This window comes from Cyprinodon variegatus, unplaced genomic scaffold (assembly GCF_000732505.1).
Source record: "Cyprinodon variegatus isolate N-32 unplaced genomic scaffold, C_variegatus-1.0 Scaffold29, whole genome shotgun sequence".
In the NCBI taxonomy this organism is placed as follows: domain Eukaryota; kingdom Metazoa; phylum Chordata; class Actinopteri; order Cyprinodontiformes; family Cyprinodontidae; genus Cyprinodon; species Cyprinodon variegatus.
The window spans coordinates 1,462,049-1,479,733 of record NW_015150482.1 but is presented as its reverse complement, the minus strand read 5'-3'; the positions used below and the strand labels follow the sequence as shown (position 1 = coordinate 1,479,733).

At 39.0% G+C, this 17,685-nt stretch overlaps 1 protein-coding gene across 5 annotated transcripts in view; it reads right to left on the bottom strand.

The window, feature by feature from the left end:
• Window positions 1-1,384: 1,384 nt before the first annotated feature.
• The window catches only part of sema3f (sema domain, immunoglobulin domain (Ig), short basic domain, secreted, (semaphorin) 3F), a 74,955-nt gene continuing 58,654 nt past the window's right edge, over window positions 1,385-17,685 (bottom strand). For 2 of the 5 annotated variants that reach the window (XM_015398706.1, XM_015398729.1), the window contains 12 exons: window positions 17,201-17,320; window positions 16,895-17,034; window positions 15,721-15,835; window positions 9,993-10,062; window positions 9,758-9,902; window positions 9,408-9,630; window positions 8,181-8,269; window positions 8,039-8,080; window positions 6,402-6,559; window positions 5,998-6,089; window positions 5,772-5,905; window positions 1,385-4,452 (listed from right to left, as the gene is read on the bottom strand). In XM_015398706.1, the coding sequence (XP_015254192.1) occupies window positions 4,000-4,452; window positions 5,772-5,905; window positions 5,998-6,089; window positions 6,402-6,559; window positions 8,039-8,080; window positions 8,181-8,269; window positions 9,408-9,630; window positions 9,758-9,902; window positions 9,993-10,062; window positions 15,721-15,835; window positions 16,895-17,034; window positions 17,201-17,320 (1,781 nt within the window). In that variant the 3' untranslated portion in view covers window positions 1,385-3,999. The remainder of the gene's footprint in view (window positions 4,453-5,771; window positions 5,906-5,997; window positions 6,090-6,401; window positions 6,560-8,038; window positions 8,081-8,180; window positions 8,270-9,407; window positions 9,631-9,757; window positions 9,903-9,992; window positions 10,063-15,720; window positions 15,836-16,894; window positions 17,035-17,200; window positions 17,321-17,685) is intronic. The other 3 variants (XM_015398723.1, XM_015398738.1, XM_015398715.1) reach the window with 2 other exon arrangements.

Sequence of the window (17,685 nt, the reverse complement as noted above, 5' to 3'; positions counted from 1 at the left end):
AAAATATATTCATTTGATGTTAATATGGTACTTAAAGATAAGTAAAAAGGTTTATTTGGAAGCAACAATGGAGATTGGTGAGATAGGTTAAATTAGCTAACTGACAACTAAAATTTGGCAACATTTACAACAATTTACAACATAAGTCTTTTTTAACCAACAGATATTTTAACTTGGAGTCTTTTTGCAACTGTTTGTTTCAGAAAACCATGAGCCTGAAAAAATGGATAAAGTATTTTGAAGTCAAGTTTCTGAAGTTATTATCAATAACAATATCTTTTCCTGTTGTTGAGGAGAAAATTGTTCCATTTTTATTAGCCAGCATTATTAAAAGATCAACAGATGTCCTTTAATCTAACAGACCTTTGAACTGGTTTCTGATTTTTCATCCATACAAATCCCATGTTACTATGTTTAAGTCATGCCTGCTGACACTGTTGGATATAACAGTCAATCTGATTTAGCATATGACCTGTTGAGAGATCCAAAACTAAACTCTACAATAGTCTTGTGCTACAGTGTAGGTGTTGATATCCACTTACAGTATATGGTGTTTGAAAATGTTCAGGTTGAACTGCATTTAACTAAATAAAACAAAATGGTTTACTTACTACTCTAATGTAATATACTATCCTCATTCTTAAAAAAAAAAAAAAAAAAAAACTTTGCTTTTCAAAGGTGTGAATGAGAGGGTTAGACATTTTTTTATAATTCAGATTTTCAAAAAAATAAAAAATAAAATAAAAAATTAACAGTAGTGATTTTGTCTTTTCCATTGGTGGAGTTTAGATCTCCCAGTAATGTTAAGCAAACATTAAAGTGACTGACAGCTTGCAATGATAAGTGAAAAGGGGGAGTGCTACCATGCAACAGGAAAAAACATTGTCTCTTTTATCTTGTGCTCGACAACGGTTGACGGGACAGAATGGTTACAGGTTTTGATCATTCATATTTAAAACTGGAAACTGACCCATGCCTACAAGAGTGGATATCGACATTCAGAACTATCATTCAATTTTAAATCATAAAGCTTGCTTTTATCAATAACATTAACATACATTACGCATCTAGTATGACTTTCTATTGTATCCAAACATTGTTTGTAAAAATGTTTACTTGAATCTGTAGTTATGTTAATGAACACTTGTATCATGCTTTACACTGTAAACATTTTATAATCCTAACATTAAAGCATTTGTTTCCCTTGGTTTTTGAGAGCAGAGAACTGACACACTGTACACCAACAGAGATGAATAACAAAGACCTACCACGTACTACCTTATTACAGTACAAATACAGGTTCATGCACATAATGAAAGCCAGCTTCCGGATATTTTGTTTGGTGTCACTTTTTTATTTTTTTTTTATTTTGCTTGTTTGTTTGTTGTTGTTTTTTTCTTTCTTTCTTTCTTTTTTTTTTTTTACAAAGCTCTGCTGTTTAAATGGACATCTTTTCCACATATGAAAAATCTCAAGAGGATGAAAGATAAATTGAATCTCTTTTGTGCTTAGAACTGCCGACTGCAAACAATTGCTGCCTTAATGAAACAACTTTCACTGCAAAACGGTTTTAGTCTTCCATCTTATCGGGCCAAGTGTTGTTTTTTTATGTGGCCCCCACCAATGTCCTTTGAAAAATGCAACTAAATAATGCCCTAGTGTGCAAAATAGTACAGCTTGGACATGAGGTTTGTGTTTAAAGAACGCTAATGCTTATGTTTACTGATATTGAAAAATGCTGTGTCTGAATATATAGCAGTGGCTTAGGTACAGTCCCTTAAAGTGGTAAAACAGCTTGAACTTTTTCAAATTTTTTCCCCATAGAGCTACAAACCTTGATGTGTTTTACTGACATTTCCTGGGGTGGACTAACACAAAGCAGTGCATAATTGTTATGTGGAACCAAAATAATGAATACGAGTTTAGCACTTTTAAAGCTGATACCTTATAAAGAAAATACAGTGCAACTAAATGTCTTTAAACGTTTGTAGTTCTAGGTCAAGCATCCCCACACTGACACATGGTGGTGGCAGCATCATTCTGTGAGGATACATTTCTCCAGCATCGAGAAACAAGCTCTTTAAATATTGCAATGAAATAATTGGAGCCACTTTTAAGGAAATTTTGCAACATTTATCTCAAAGATGGAATGGACTGAAATAATATTATGCTTTTTTAGACACTCCGACCCTCAAAAAATCTGTAAACTACAGCCACATTTACCCAGTTACACACATAAATTCCTTACTACACAGCAGATCAGTGGGTAACTATGGGTTAAGTGTATTGCCCATGGGGAACATGGAAATATGCAATCAGGAAGCTGGATAATAAATTCAAATTCCAGAGAACTACTTTAGCCACTAAGCTACATTCTACCTATTTGGAAAGATTTAAAGGAAACCCGTCTAGTTAGGTACTAGTTTGTTATACATAGCAAAGATCAAAACTAAATCTGACATATGTGACAAGGCTTGAAAATGTGGTTTATAAACGCTCATCATCCATTCTGAACATGCTTAAGGTGCTTTGCTAGGAGGAATTAGCCATTCTTTAAAAATTTAGTAAAGCTCTTTCACAGTCTTGTAGCTGCAGCTGTAGTAAAAAAAAGGTATTTCTGGTGCAGGGAGAATTAACACAAAAGTCTAAAAAGCTTTTTAGAATCTATATTTGTAAAGCAGTTAAAAAATGTGTTTTGCTTTTATTGCCCACTCTGCGATTATGCACCACTTCATGTTGGCCCATCCTAAAAAATCTTAAAGGTATAGTGGAGGATGTTCTTTCTCCAGGTGGATCATCAAAATAAGTTGTCCACCTAATTGTCAATCATTCTGTTTATGTTTACATAAGGCCGTCTTACATGCTCCTCCCCATTTTCACTTACCGGTGGGGAGTCTGACATAGTGGAAAAATTGCAAATCTTATTTTGGACAGTAAGCCTGTAAGAGCGATGCAAACAGCGACTTTTAAACAGAGCGTGCACGAGGAGAAATGGGCTCATGCATGCTTTCACACACGTTTAATAGGCGTCTCCTCTTTGAAGCGGGTACAGGGTTGTGTATATGCTTTTTTTTTTTATTGTAAAGGGCGGGTCTTTTAAAAAATTTGTGAAAATCTTACACTATACCTTTAACACATCTAGGTCTCTGTAATGTTAAATAATGTGAAAAAGTTAAGCTGATTGAAAACTTGTGTAAGGCAACACACAATGGGGGAATTTTTACTTTTTGAAAGTAAACATAAGTTGGTTTCTTTTTTGTTGTTAAATCTCTTACATTCCCAATCAATAACTGTCCTGGTATGCATAAACCGTACACATTGCTTTACAATTAGTCCTCCCATCTACAGAGACATAATAGAAAAACCCTACAATGGTTCCCACTGAGAAAGAAGAGTTTCCCAACAATAACCAGGACTACATTTCATTGATCCTCTTCCATCATTTAGTCAGTCTGTCGGTCTGCAGCCACATGGGGGTTTCATTACAGGCTCCTCTGGAGTGTCCAGAAAAAAATCATGATAGTACAAAAAGGCTCCCATCACCTGTTCTCAGCAACACATCTCACACAGACACTTCGTCGTATAGTTTGCTCTGAGTCTGAACAGCTCATGCTCCATGACATGTTCCCGAAGGTCAAAGTTCACACGATGCTGACAAATGACTTTCCTAACGACAGTAACAGTAACATTAAAATCAACAATAACAATATTTGCCCCCCATTGGTACCTATACACAAAGACCATGTGTTTTTTTTTTCTGTAAGTACAAAGAAATCCACAGAATGATACTATTTACAACCTACAATAAATACTGTGTCATATATCTTACTGTTGATGGGGGTGTATGGGGGGTTTGTTTGGAAGCCTTTTTCATTCAGTTTTCAGATTATTTTCTTTGAAGCTGCTACTCTCACCAAGTCTTTTCCCAGTTTTTGTGGGGGTGAAGGCGGGTGGGGGGAAAGCTGTGTTGAAGATGTTTCAAACACAAAGTCAGTTTCCTCATGTTTCTGCTCCCTGCTGCTCTTCTTCCTCCTTTCGCTCCCTATGATGCCGACGGTTGCGGGGCTTCTTCTGCTCCTTGAGCTCCTTCAGGTCTTTGGCTTTGAGGGCTCCTAGCAGGGGGTCTCCAAATTGCCAGTAATCCTGGCAATACTGATTGATTAGGCTCATCTCAGGCTGGCTCAGAATGGTCAGCAAGTCCTTGTACTGGCCAGCACTGGGGGTCCACTGGCTGCCGCTGGAGTGGAGGGACGACGGAACCAGCCCTCCGCCACCATCTACCAGGGCGTTGTTGACAGCACGGCCTGACAGCACAACCAGCTGTAGTTTGACCAATGTGTGTTTGAAGTTCTTCTCTGTGGCCGTGCACTGGTACATGCCGGAGTCCGATTGCTGAAGAGAACGCAGCAGCAGACCTTGTTCCGTCTTCAATATCCGTCCATCGGAGCGCAGCTATGGAGGCAGAGAGACAGCATGTGATGAACTGTGCTGAAACTTAAGATAAAAATTTACTATCAACCAAACCTTATATACTTTGTTGGGGGTTTGCTGGACAAAGTCAGGAAAGCAAAAAGGAACAAAAGAATTTCCTTAGAATTTAAAACATAAAAATCTGAGAAGTCTTGATTTCTGATGGCGCTACCCCCGATTGAATATTTTGCATTACTGTTGGAAGCAGTAATGCTCCCAACATTACTACTTAGATCCCTTTTGCTCTTTAGTTACTTGGGCTGCCGTTTTTTTGTCTGAACATAAATGACTGTTGTAAAAAAAAAAGATCCACTCTGCACCTCTAAGCCAGCTGTCAGATTTCCATGGCTAACCATTACATTATGGTCTGAAGGAGGTGGAAATGCAGTGTTCCAGGCTGCATGGAGAAAGGTAAAATTTTTCAGTTTTGCCCTGGATCCAAAGACTCGACATGCATGGATTATTTTTGTCTATCACAAGATCCCTGCTCAGCTGTTCATTTCCTCTAAGCATTTCACCGAAGACAGCTTTCAAAATCTTGGACAGTTCAAAGTAGAATTTGCTAAATGTCTTTTACTGAAATGAGGGGCTGTTCCGACCATAAGGCCATCACAACCGAGAACTGTAAGTGTGATTCTGTCGCTGTTGATAGCAATGCTAGCATAACTATGGGGCTGCTGGGTCGATGACTGGACCGGACCGGGCATTTGAACTGAGCCATCAGCTCTGCGGCTGGTCCAAACCCGACCAAGTAAAGGTATGCTAGGAAAGTTAAAGTCTAATGATGAATTTGTTTTAGTTAAAATGTGTCAACAAGTCAATTGGGGAAGCAACAAACGATTATTTAGCAAATAGATTAATCTGGCGATTATTTTTTGAAGTAATCGATTAATAATCGGATAGCAAAAGGTTCCTTGAAGACATTTTACAAAATTAAACCAGGTGAAACTAAAACTTTTCCTCTTGAGGAGTTCTGGACAGAGCATATTTACAGATGGAAATGTTCTTTTTTTTATCTTAAATGCAAAATGTTTTCATATTTTTGTTACATTTTTGTTATACTTGTGTCTCTCAGTGGGTTCTCTTTCAGCTAAAGGCATGTTTTAGAGTCAACACTCCACTTAAAGATTATTTCAATTACTAAATTAGATGACGATTATTTCAATAATCGATTTATCACAATTAATTTGATTTATTGTTTCGGACCTGAAGTCAATAGTCCCTTTCTTCTCAGGCAGAATTATATGAAGTTCATGATGTAGGAATACTTTTACCAGGTGGAGTACACTAATGAGACCAACCTCTTTCTTGCGGTCACTGTTGTCTCTTTGCAGATGCCATTTGATGATAGCATGCGGAGATCGGGCCTGACACTCTAGGAAGGTGCTGCTTCCCTCTACGCCATACTGCACCATCTCAAGAGTGTTCTTATTGGCTGTAAAACAGAGACAGAGCACTCATTTGTATGAATTTCTTGTTTTAAACAGATGACATGTTGACTGAATATGATTGCAGAAGCCTGGGTACCGTTTGAGTTGAAGCCTCTGCACTGTCGGATGGGGTTCCCATATTTGACGTCCTGTCTCCGGCTTCGTCTAAAGGGGTCAGACCAGTATTGCCAAATAAGGAGAGAAAAACATCATAAAGCAACCGCAAGCGATTCAAAGCCGTCCAATAATACATAAAGCCACTGAAGAAGATATGATGAAAGACCAAGTTCTTTTTGTCTTGTTGCCTCATATGATTTATTACAATCCTTATACAGAAAACACCTTAGTCTAGTTAGGTTCACATAATAAGCCAACAAGTCAGCAAACAGCCACTCAGCCATCCAGGCAGTTCGATTTGAGTAACACCGGACCAACTGGTTGAGTTAGTCAGTTAGTGACATCTCTAACAGTGCTTCTATTGCCACTGCTATTGGTGCTTACCTCTTCTGTGAGACAGAGTAGCGGGAGCAGGACTTGCCATCCCAGGCACAGTAAGGATCTCTGGCCAGGCAGCAGTCAGCACAGGCCTCACCGTACACATCACAGCGGTGCAGGGCCATCTGGGTTAGGCCCACAGCAGAGGATACATATAGCTGTTGCTGTGGACAGAGAAGAGAACGGTACTAAGAATTATTAATCATAAAGAGTCTAGAACTAATTGGAGTTCTCAAATAAGCCATACAAAAAAAAAAGAATGCTAAGTTCTGCTAAGATCCTGTTTTACGTAGAAACATGAAGCAGAGTCAAATACTCTTGAAGAGAATTGCCATTCTAATGGTTTTCATGATCAAGGGTTTGAAAAAGATCCACCTGGCAGGCTGCATGTAACCCGAGCATTAAATCTGCAGATTGACATCACCACATGGAGGCCAGGTTTTGATATTTTCATTGCTTTGAAAGACCACTCTGAACTTTTGATGTCTTCTCCATGTTTTCCTCCTCATTGTCTGTTTCCCCTATGGATTTTCTAAGAGTTATGAACTAAAAAAATCAGCCTCACAGAGCCAGATAAGTATAAGTTGCCAGAGAGTGTGATGTTTCTAAATGTACATCACAGACATACAATAACTCTTAAAGCCTTAAAATAATAGTCTATTTACTCGCTTTGCTTTATAAAGATAGTATTCATAAAATGTATTTCGAGATATTTAGAAATAACGCAGTCACCTTTGTTAATATTTTTTAAAACTCCCTTTGACAATTTTTAGTCCTCTTCCACAGCATTTCACAGAAATGGAACATTAAGCAAGGGTACTTTTACCAATCCTTTTTCCATCCTTTTTCTCTTATGATCGTCCAGTCCTAGCTGTTCTATAATGATGACTTACTGATTTTCAAGAAATTTTAGGTCTAAGGAAAGTTACTTCCACATTCATTTGAGAGCTTATTTTAGACCATTATCATCCTAAAAGATTTAATAAACCAAATTAATTCCAGAATTAAAAAAATAAATAAATCGTTTTATCGAACTTCTCCTGGCATATAGAAATAAATATACTCCACCATTTTCAAAAACAGACTTTGGTTACTTTACCACGTAGATTCTTTTGATTTATGACAGACCCAGTGGAGTATTTACTGGTGTTTTCTGAAAGAATAGTTCTACTTTAAGAGGATTTCAAGCAAATGTTTCAAAGGACAACAAAATAGGGCTTTTTGATTTTTTATTTCCTGACATCACTTCCAAATGACCAGTGAAGTACAGTACTGTCAGGCCCCAACCAAATATTTAGTTAATTCCATATTGGTAGTCAGTGGGTAAATTAAATTGCTCTCTATCTCTCTATTTTAATCCAGGAAAAAAACAAGATAATGTGTAATAAGTTCCTGAAAACTTGGATTAAGTTAAAATAAAGGTAATGTAAAATATAAACTGAATAATTGCTCAACTACACTCATTATAAAGGAATATTTAACATCAATTTTGATGGAAATGCATTTACTCACTCCAAATGTAATTTAAAAGATTTTTACACATATTTACCACAGCTACCACTAAATGTGCTCAGTGCTTTGGGAATGGTTTATTTCCAGTTTAGTTGAAAACCAGAAGACAATCAGTGTTGGCACATGCTCACCCGTTTCGATGAGATCTTCATCGTTGTTATAGGAGTGGGGACCTGGATGGTGAAAATTAAAAGCGGGAGAAAACTGTCAGCTTCACACGCAAATAAGCAAATTATATAAGTTATAGTTGGATGTACTGGAAAGAGGATTCACCTTGAAAACTTCCACCTCCTCCAGAACCAGCTCCTCAGTCTGCAGGTCATCTCTGGGCAGGACAATAACTTTCTGAACTGATCCCTTGTCTGTGGAGCACAACACACAACCCTCAGCCACATGTCTGCTACGTCACACCACCAGTCTATCAGCACCTTATCAGGGGCTTGTTTGACTCTCAGCTCCCACCATTGGGAATAATCCCAGTATCAACAGACTACTATGCTCTGACAAATAAATCTCATCGGTTTAGCGTTATTTTTCAATGACGTCAACTTTTTCTTTAGATGACTCTTGTCTTAACCTGTCTGTTTAGTAACATTCTCTGGCCTTTCCCTGCTCCGTCTAATTTCTGTACAGGATTCCAGCGAGGATACCTGAGATTTATTATGTCCTTTGAACCATGTCCAAGTGTAGACCTGAATACCTCCAACTATCTCTGAAAGCAGCTCAAAGGACACACATTCCTCTGCAGGGGCTGTTTGCCCATCAGTCTCCTCTCAGTAATGCACAGGAGCACAAAGGAGCTGAGTTTAGAGATGCAACACGCAACATGGGAGGTTGGCAGACTGTGTTGTGGCTTCTTAGGCCGCGGTAGAAGTTCAACACATGCAAGCAAATGGATGATCACACTTAGAGCAGCAGGGCCGATTAAAGTGATGGATATGCTAACTGTGACCCTCCTTCCTCCCTTGCTGATTCTGTTCTCTGCCCCTGCTGTTGATCCCCTCTTGCCCTCCAGGTACAACCCTCCTGTTGTTTACTCCATGTGAGTAGAGGGGCAAAATCCCTTTGATTGGTTAAATTTCCACTCGAGCACAAAAGGCAAGAATGCTTTTCTCCAAAAGATAAATGATTGCTGGGGAGACAAGCACCCCACTTACATTGGATTTATTTCCACAGAGGGGGATCCTGTTCTCCACAGTGCCACTCAGCATGGCGACTTAGATCAAAGGGTTCATGAGTTCTCCATCAGTTTAAAATGATCCAAACAGATCTGAGATGAGGAGTGCCGGATGTGGCAATAATTCTTCGCAAATGTTGTGTGTCTGCAGTGCGAGCTGATTATTCAGTTCTATATATGATAACTATACATGATAACAATAGCAACAACAATTATGATGAGTAATGAGTAAATGAAATTTAAAAAACAATATTGTAAAAGGATGCAGCTTTCTTTCTTGCTGGAATAAGTTAATAAAATTCTCAATTTCAACAAAAACTCACCAGTTCCCAGGAAGAGCACCTCATAGTTGCCATCAGCAGCCGTCACCTGGTCCACTGTGATGCTGGTGAACTCATAGTCTACATTGGTTCTGACCACCAGGGGGCGCTTGTGCACTGGGTATACGGCATTGTGCATAGCAGGATGATTCCTCATGAAGTTGATCACTTCGTCAGGGTAATCCTTTGTTGACTTCATGCTGGGTGTGAATGTACCTCCAGGACACTGAAGAAGGAAACAATAACATCCTGAGCATTAGTGCAAAAAAACAAAAGAGGTCTGCCATAAAAAGTGCCACTCATAGTGCAGTGTAGTTTTGTTTTAAATGCAAGAGGAGGATGGTGTTACTCACCGTGCCGGGACGAGGGTAGGGAATCTTCCCTGTGTAGGGAACCCACTGATAATTAGGACCTTCTTTGTGGGCAAAGGGTCCGTTGAAGACCATGCGGATGTCGGCCATAGAGTACACGCAAACAGCCGAGCCTTTGAACACAGAACTGTGGAGAAAATTAAGAAATAAGTGAATTCTTCTCACTGGTGAAGTGATAGGAAATGAGCAGGTTTAGTTGTTAGTAAAGATAACTAACCCAGAAACAGTGAAAACTCCAAAGATGACAGGGTTCTTGGTGTCCTGTGTTGGCTGGATGTAAACATCTCCTAAAAGAGAGAACAGAGCAGATCAGGTTAATGTGTGAAGAAAGAGTTCACTTTCCACAAAGACATGCTCATCAGTGTTTTCAGACAGACTCCAGTCCCTTTGTTTTTTCAGCTGGAAGAATATTCACAAATTCAGCTCTATTTGGATAATCAGAATTTTAAAAACTAACACATGAAAGCTTGAATTAGGAACTTGTGTTAATAAAGATGATTTTCGTTTTCCTGAGAACAAACCTGATCTAACTGCTAAGCAACTTGAGGTAAATTACCAAATGCATAAATTTTTAATATGGCTTAAAGAAAAAGGAAATCTGCTTTTTGTTAAAGGAATCTACGGCTTAAACGATGACAGTATTAGTCACAATCTTTACAAAGATCTTCGTTTTTGTTATTACTACAATGAGCAGCAAGACAAATTCTAAGAAAAGTATCTCCCATTTGCCACAAGTAAAACTTGTAAAATCAGAAGAAAACATCCAAAAGTTTTTGATTTAAATGCAAAGTTATAATCTTGTTTTATAGGAAAAATAACTGCATTAACAGAGTAACCCCACTGAGAGGCTGTGTTTTCATCAGTGAGGACAGCGACACTATTTAGAGAGAAGACGAGAGAAGCTAAAAATGAAGAGAAAAAAAAAGGCCATCAGAATACATTTTTCAAATAATCATTTACAATTACAGTTTGTAAATGCTGAATATATTTGAATAAGTTTTAGGAACAAAAGGAGCTAAAAAAGGAGTCATTTGCATTTTATCGAGGAACTATATTGGCTGTATTTCTCTTTATCTCCTTAATGGGGTCCTTTCTTCTTCCTTCCCTAGCTGTTGAGAATTAGTGTTGCTCTGCTGCTGCCACAAGCTTGTGGTTCATTCGTTTTTGTTAGTTCCATCCATCCATCCATCCATCCATCCATCCATCCATCCATGGTAGGTAGGTAGGTAGGTAGGTAGGTAGGTAGGTAGGTAGGTAGGTAGGATCCATCCATCCATCCATCCATCCATCCATCTTCTGTCACGCTTATCCCTACTGGGATCACAAGGGTTCCTGGTGCTTATCTCCAGCTGTCAATGGGTGAAAAACTTGTGGTTGTTGTATGAAATTATTTTATAAAGTCAGAGGTATTAATACCTCCAAAGGCCCTGTGTCACTTCTTACAACAGTAGCTTAAGTTTGGTTCTCCGAGTCCCCAAATCCCAAACACTAGCACCAGTACTAGTGCTCTGTACACTCTGTAAGCAGAGCTCTGACGCCAACGCTGCCTGATTTAGCTTATCCTTTGTTTGATGCCCAGTAGAGGTGATGCGTCTTTCTGTTGTTTTAGAACCTGACCTGAATACCGCTCCCAAGAGACAAATGTGTTCACTGCCTGCAACAGGACAAAGGCCATCAACATGAGCTCCTAACCTAGTTGTGGGGAAAAGAGTCAAGCTAAAAATATAGAGAGAGCTCTGAAAGTGAGGCGCTGATGACATACTGGAAAAGAATACGTATTCCAATCCAGATTTATGCATTTGCTGTCTCTTCTAGAGCAGCATGAGGAATTAGCTGTCAGCTTACTATTGTGGATATGGTGATACATGGTTGGTGTGAGAATTATCTTTGACTCTAAACTGCTGGGTTCTGGTCCTTCTTACATTATTGAAGCTGTACTGTCTTCCTCTGGGGACCATATGCAGCTCTGAGCTCATCTCTGGAGAAAACCATGCAGCTCAGAAAGATCCGGCACACTGTCATATTCTGAGTGGAGGTAGGTTCCCACCCATTCAATCTCTCCCACAGCTGCCCCAAGCCAGAGCAGTGGAACGGTCATGGGTTAGCATGGCAGCAGACCAATGAGCTCCATCGGTGTCATGCAACATATGATCCTTGTCATGACATACAGCTGTTCCGCTGCAGAAATCATCGATCTACATGCAGGGCAGCACAAGTGCAAAAGCGCACTTACTCTTACAGAGATATTTCTGAGAAAAGAATGAGATCATGGCTTCAAAGACAGGAAACTACAAAGCTCTTCTGATGCCTTAGTAATGTGTTCAGTTTTAGAATCTCTCTCATCTTAATAAACCATATTCTATAAGTAACCTTCTATAAAAGCATTGTAACATTGGCCGCAATATACACTTTTTCCACCAAAGAAATGTGCTTAATTAGAATTAGGTTCTGGATTACCGTTTTTCTTTTGTCATCTATGTTGATTAATTAATTCAAATATAATCTTTATTATTTTTGCTGACATTTTAGGGAGTGTAATGCAATAAGTAAATGGTATCAATGAATAGTAATTAAAGATTCATTACAGTCTTTAGGCAATGTTTTTGTCACCATTAAAAAATGCTCTACATGGGACTTACAAATGATCAAAAAGGTTACTTTACAATGTTAGTATATTTATATATGTGTATATATGTCGAATTGGTGTAAAACATTCTCATCCTTATTTTCTTCAATTTCTTGTTGTATCTATATATTACCTGAAGGATACAATGAACATCATCCCTAGAAAGGATCCTTTATTAACCAATTTAAAAGTTCTCTTTAAACCTTCTTTATTTTGTTCTTATGAGATATTCACAAAGCATTTTTTTTTCAAATACTTTGTGAATAAACCAGGTATGATATGCTGACAAAAAAGAAACTGAGGGCAGTCTGATAATAATTTCCATTAATGCATTATATCCCTAATCTGGAGAGTGACATTTGCTGAAAAGCCAAAGGTTTAATACTTCAAACCTTGAAATTAGTTTTGAGTTATGAAAAGTGTAGACTTTGATTAGGCCCATCTGAAACATGAATATGCTACCCATGTGCGGCTTTATGTTTACAGTGGTTTTCCTGCTTAAAGGTCAAGTGCCAAACCAGTGTCACTATCATGGTCTTGGTGCTGATTTTTGGTCTGATCACTCATTTCAATCATCCTGCGTATCTCTGCCCAGTTCTCATTACTGTTCATCTCATCTGCCTGCTTCAGCCCCTATTTAACCAGCCTTCAGACCAATCATCAGTGCCAGATTATTCTAGTCTTGGTGAGAGTTCTCTAGTATTCCTGTGTTCTGATTGCCTGATCCTGACCCATTCTGCCTCTGGACTTCTGAGCCTGCCTGTCCCTGTTATGATATGTTTGCCTGACCTGTCTTTTGATTCCTCCCGGATCTCTGTCTGTCTGTGAATCGCACCTGGAACAGTTTCCCGACTCTGGATTTCCCTTTGGCATGATAAAAAGCCCTATTTATCATTGTCCAGCCCTAAAGACAGATTTTCCCTCATAACCACACATTTTCAGTCTATGTTTTAAAAACTGTTCAAATCAAATAGTTAAATATGAGGTCAAAAGCCTGAAACCCCATCACTTCCTTTTTACTATCCCTTCTCTGAGTCCTTGGCAGAGACATCTGCTTAGCAGCCTGACATGAACACCCTCTCCCATTCAGTCCCCCCATACATGTCTGTCCTTGCTCGTTCACCACCCTGCTCTACTCAACATTTATGGCCTTTCCTCAAGCACCATCCTACAATTAATCATGTGTGCCAAACACTGACGACTTTCCGTCTCTCAGAATCACTCTGGAGGACTGTGTCTGTGTCAACACTGACCTAACCAGTAAAAGCAGAACTCTTGTTTGCAAAAGGAAGACCAGCCCATTTTCACTCAGAGCACCTTTTTGGCCATTCATGTCAACTGGCTTCATGCATGAAAAGCTCACATTTATTAAACAATTACAACTGTTATACCTAAACTGTACTTTTATAACTGCAGGCTGCTACAGAACCAGCAAGCGGTATCACAATGAAATTACATTACAGGAACCACCTTTAGGTGCTTTTCTTGAGATTATTTAAAGAGCTAAAGCAGCCTCAGGTGTTGGCCTTATAAAACAGAGGAGACAGACCGAGAGAGAAGCAGCTTTTTCCTGAGGACCCCAGAGTCTGACAATCATATATAATCCAGGTCATTCATCTGAACTGATCGACATCAGCCAACCTCCCTCCCAGCACACATGAAATCATATTCCACAGACTTTTTAAAGACCTACACTAGTGGGATAATGTCTGCTCTTCACTTTCTTGATAGAAATCATGGGGTTACATGTGTGCTAGCACTCATAACAGGTACTGCAGCCTGTTTAATATTTCAGATGTTTACACAAACAAATGAAAATATGATAAAGAATGAATAAATTGATTCATTAATCTCTTTTGTATACCACAACTTAGTTCAAAATAATTAAATGCATAATGATTTGTCTATAAAAGCAAGGAGCATAGTCACAAAAAGAAAAAAAAACATAAATTCAGTAAAAAAAAGCTACATTATAACTTCATGTTTTATGATGATATAATGAAAGGAGAAAAGGGACCTAAAGCATTCACAAAAGAATAAACAATCATATCATACTCCAGGCGGAGAACTTGTGGAGACCGCCTTGGACCAGATTCAGAATCAAAACTAGCTGTAATGCTGTTAAATGTTGATTCGGAGACAGGGAGGAGAGAAGGAGGGTTTCTAATTGAGAAACAGTAGATGGGGGAAGGGCTTACAGTTCTTGTGTACATGATCAGTAATATTCTCTTAAGTCTTCTAATACATATGTCTTACGTCTATTGTTGATATTTTATGCATTCTTTTTTATGATTTACATGTGTATTCTTATTAGAAAATGAAGTCAGATTTCAGCTGTTAGGAAAGTCAAAAATCTGACCTTTTTCCAATCAGTGAAGACATCATCCCCCCCTGGCGAAAGTCAAGTAATCTTACTATTTATCTACATATTTCATACTGGAAGTGGTCCCTGGCTCTGAGTCCCATTTTTGATCTGGTTGAGAACCTTTAGAGGAAACTCAGATTAGGATTTTAGCAAGGAGACCTTCAAATCTCTATGAAGTGAACATTATCACCAGTGGTTCAACAAACAGGAATCTGGACACAATGCTAGAATTATGCAAAATGTTGGTTAGCATTTATAAGAAGGGTATAGCTGCTGAAATGCCAATAAAGATTTATTTCCACTTATTATTGAGAAGGATATATAAAGCTTAATGGCCTCCTTACCCAAACTGCTGCATCTGGTGATGCCATCACACTGGTTTAGCATTGATGATGTCACCAGAGTGATAGAAATCAGGAAAGTAATCAATGGATAGCAACGTGGATGGCAGCCAGGGTGTAGTCAATGTGCTTTATTGTTTTTTTTCTTTTGTCCGGCAGAATGTCTCTTACCAGTGCTGCTCCATGATTATCGAATATTAGCAGGGCTGTTTGGGCTTGTTCACCACTTGTTCATCAGACACAACTGGTGCAGCGTGTTTACTTCCATACGTTGCGTTCAGTGGTGTCACATAAACTTTATTAAAATACTTTAAATTAAGAATAACTCTATCAACAAATCAAAAGTTGAGAAAAAATGGTGGTCTAAAATTGTCATTAAGCTCTTTTAGATTTTTATTTGTAGAAAATAAATATTTCTAAGAAAAAAAAAGCTAACAACTGTGGAGATTTCTACACTCTAAATGAGCTGAAGTTGGGTTTTTCTAGTGAAACTGACCTCTAAAAGCAATAAAAACTTTTCACTCTGATTGACAACACAAACCCCCAATAAGACTGTAGCTGGAAGAGCCACAGTAGGACAATTTTTGGCAGAGGGAAAAGTATTTGTACTCACTGAGCTCATCAAAGTGTGTTTCCATGCCGTCGGTCCCGGGCACTGAGCAGATGAGCCTGGCTTTCAGGAACGTACTCCACTTGTTGACCAGGCAGCAGTGACCTCCATCATCATTCTGTTTGCCAAGAAAGCAGAGAGGGGCATAAAAAACATTTTCTACATCAGTTGCATCCTTCTGGCTTTTCCCAGGTGGAAACAAACCAACATGCAAGAGCTCCCACATATACACATACACGCAAGAACACCAAGGGTTGGAGTGCAGTCTTTTCTCCTTTACTACTCCTCTATCAGTTACAGGGAGAGGACAGAACTCATCCCTAAAAGGATAACTTCTGATAGACGTTATCTGTTGGTTCACAGTGCAGTCACAGATTTCAGCCTTCGTCTTGCAGCCATACTTTAGGAGTGAGAGTGTTTTAAAAATGTTCACTGTAATTCCACTCCAAATACGATTGGTGGTGCAAGAATGGCAGTAAGAGCATCCAGATGTGAGGCGAATGCACAGTGACAGGGCCGTGTCTTTGGAGGGTGCCGACGTAGCGTCCGGTGGGAGAAGGATGAGTGTTTGTGTGCCGGGTCACTGCCTGACCCGTATTTAAACAAATACAATGAAGAGCAGCTGACAAGCAAGCAAGTTTTTTCATTCAGACCTGTTCTTGTTTCTCCAACTGTAATGATCAAGCAAGAACACATTGGAGGTGGGCACACACACACAATAAGCTCTACAAATACAATCAGCTCACAAAGATGCTCGATCATCCTTCTGGAGGCATTTGCTATGATTTATTTTTCTGCCTCAGTTTGCTTTAGATTTACGGGGTGAGCAGGCATCTGCGCAGGAAGTCCAATTTAATTAAAAAAGGCAGCTTTCTGTTTCTGTAGCTGTACTGACAAAAGCACTTTAAAATGTCAGGACTACCAGGGAGAAGAGGCCAGGGGATCATGAGGTCAGAGGTCAGGGAGCAGTCTCACAGACAGAAGGATGCATTGTAGACAGAAAGGTTAAAGACACATGTGGATTCCTGCGCATTAGCGTGAGCCAAACACTAGCTTTGAGCTAGCTGTTCAAACACAGTGGGCGACTTGCCTCAGGAGACAGCACACTCTTCATTTCAATGCTACAGTTTTTTCTTTTCATTAAACTAACCAAAACCACTCCACTCTGTGTACACACCAGGCAGATTCGTCCAATGCGGGACTGGGTCACCGGACTCTGACCCATTTCAGTTGACTTCTCTCGGAAGAAGAAATAGAGTTTGTCATCGTTCCTCTCCGCACTGTCCGGGATAAGATGCACATGGATGAAAGTGGGATCTATGAGATGAAAGAAAAGGGAAAACATCTGTTGGAAACCTCATAGATGGTTGATTTAAAACACATAAACCCACAACAACAGACTTTAACTATGCTGCACATTTATGAATCTGTTTGTATTGCATATTACGTAAAATGGGAAAATGTACTGAAAGAGGAAAATTACCATTCAACCATCTGGAGTTGTACTGATCAGTTCGCATAGCAGTTTTTGTCCCCAAAGTACGAAAAATGGCTGAGTCGGTTCCCATGAAGTCAACATAGACACCAGCATACAGCTCTCCATCTGAAAATGACAAAGAAAAAAAAATAGCCCAGGTCAGTTGCACACTCTAATGTTATGATGTAACATATCTTGGTGTGAAGCAGACGCTACTGTCAATAACATCCACCCTGGTCTATTGGGATCATGTAAACAGAACAATAGAACAAATGTAGATCTAATTTATATCCCTTAATAAAATTCAGTGTCAAGAAAAAGAAAAAGTCAATAGATTAACAAATAGAGTGCATTTGTTTGTCATTTAATTTTTGTATTAACCCAGTGGTTCTGTCAAGTCATCGGAGAGCACCAGTGAAAAAACAGCATCATAAAGACCATTGAATACAGACAGATCAGATTTTAGCTTTTTACAGAGCTCTTTATAATCT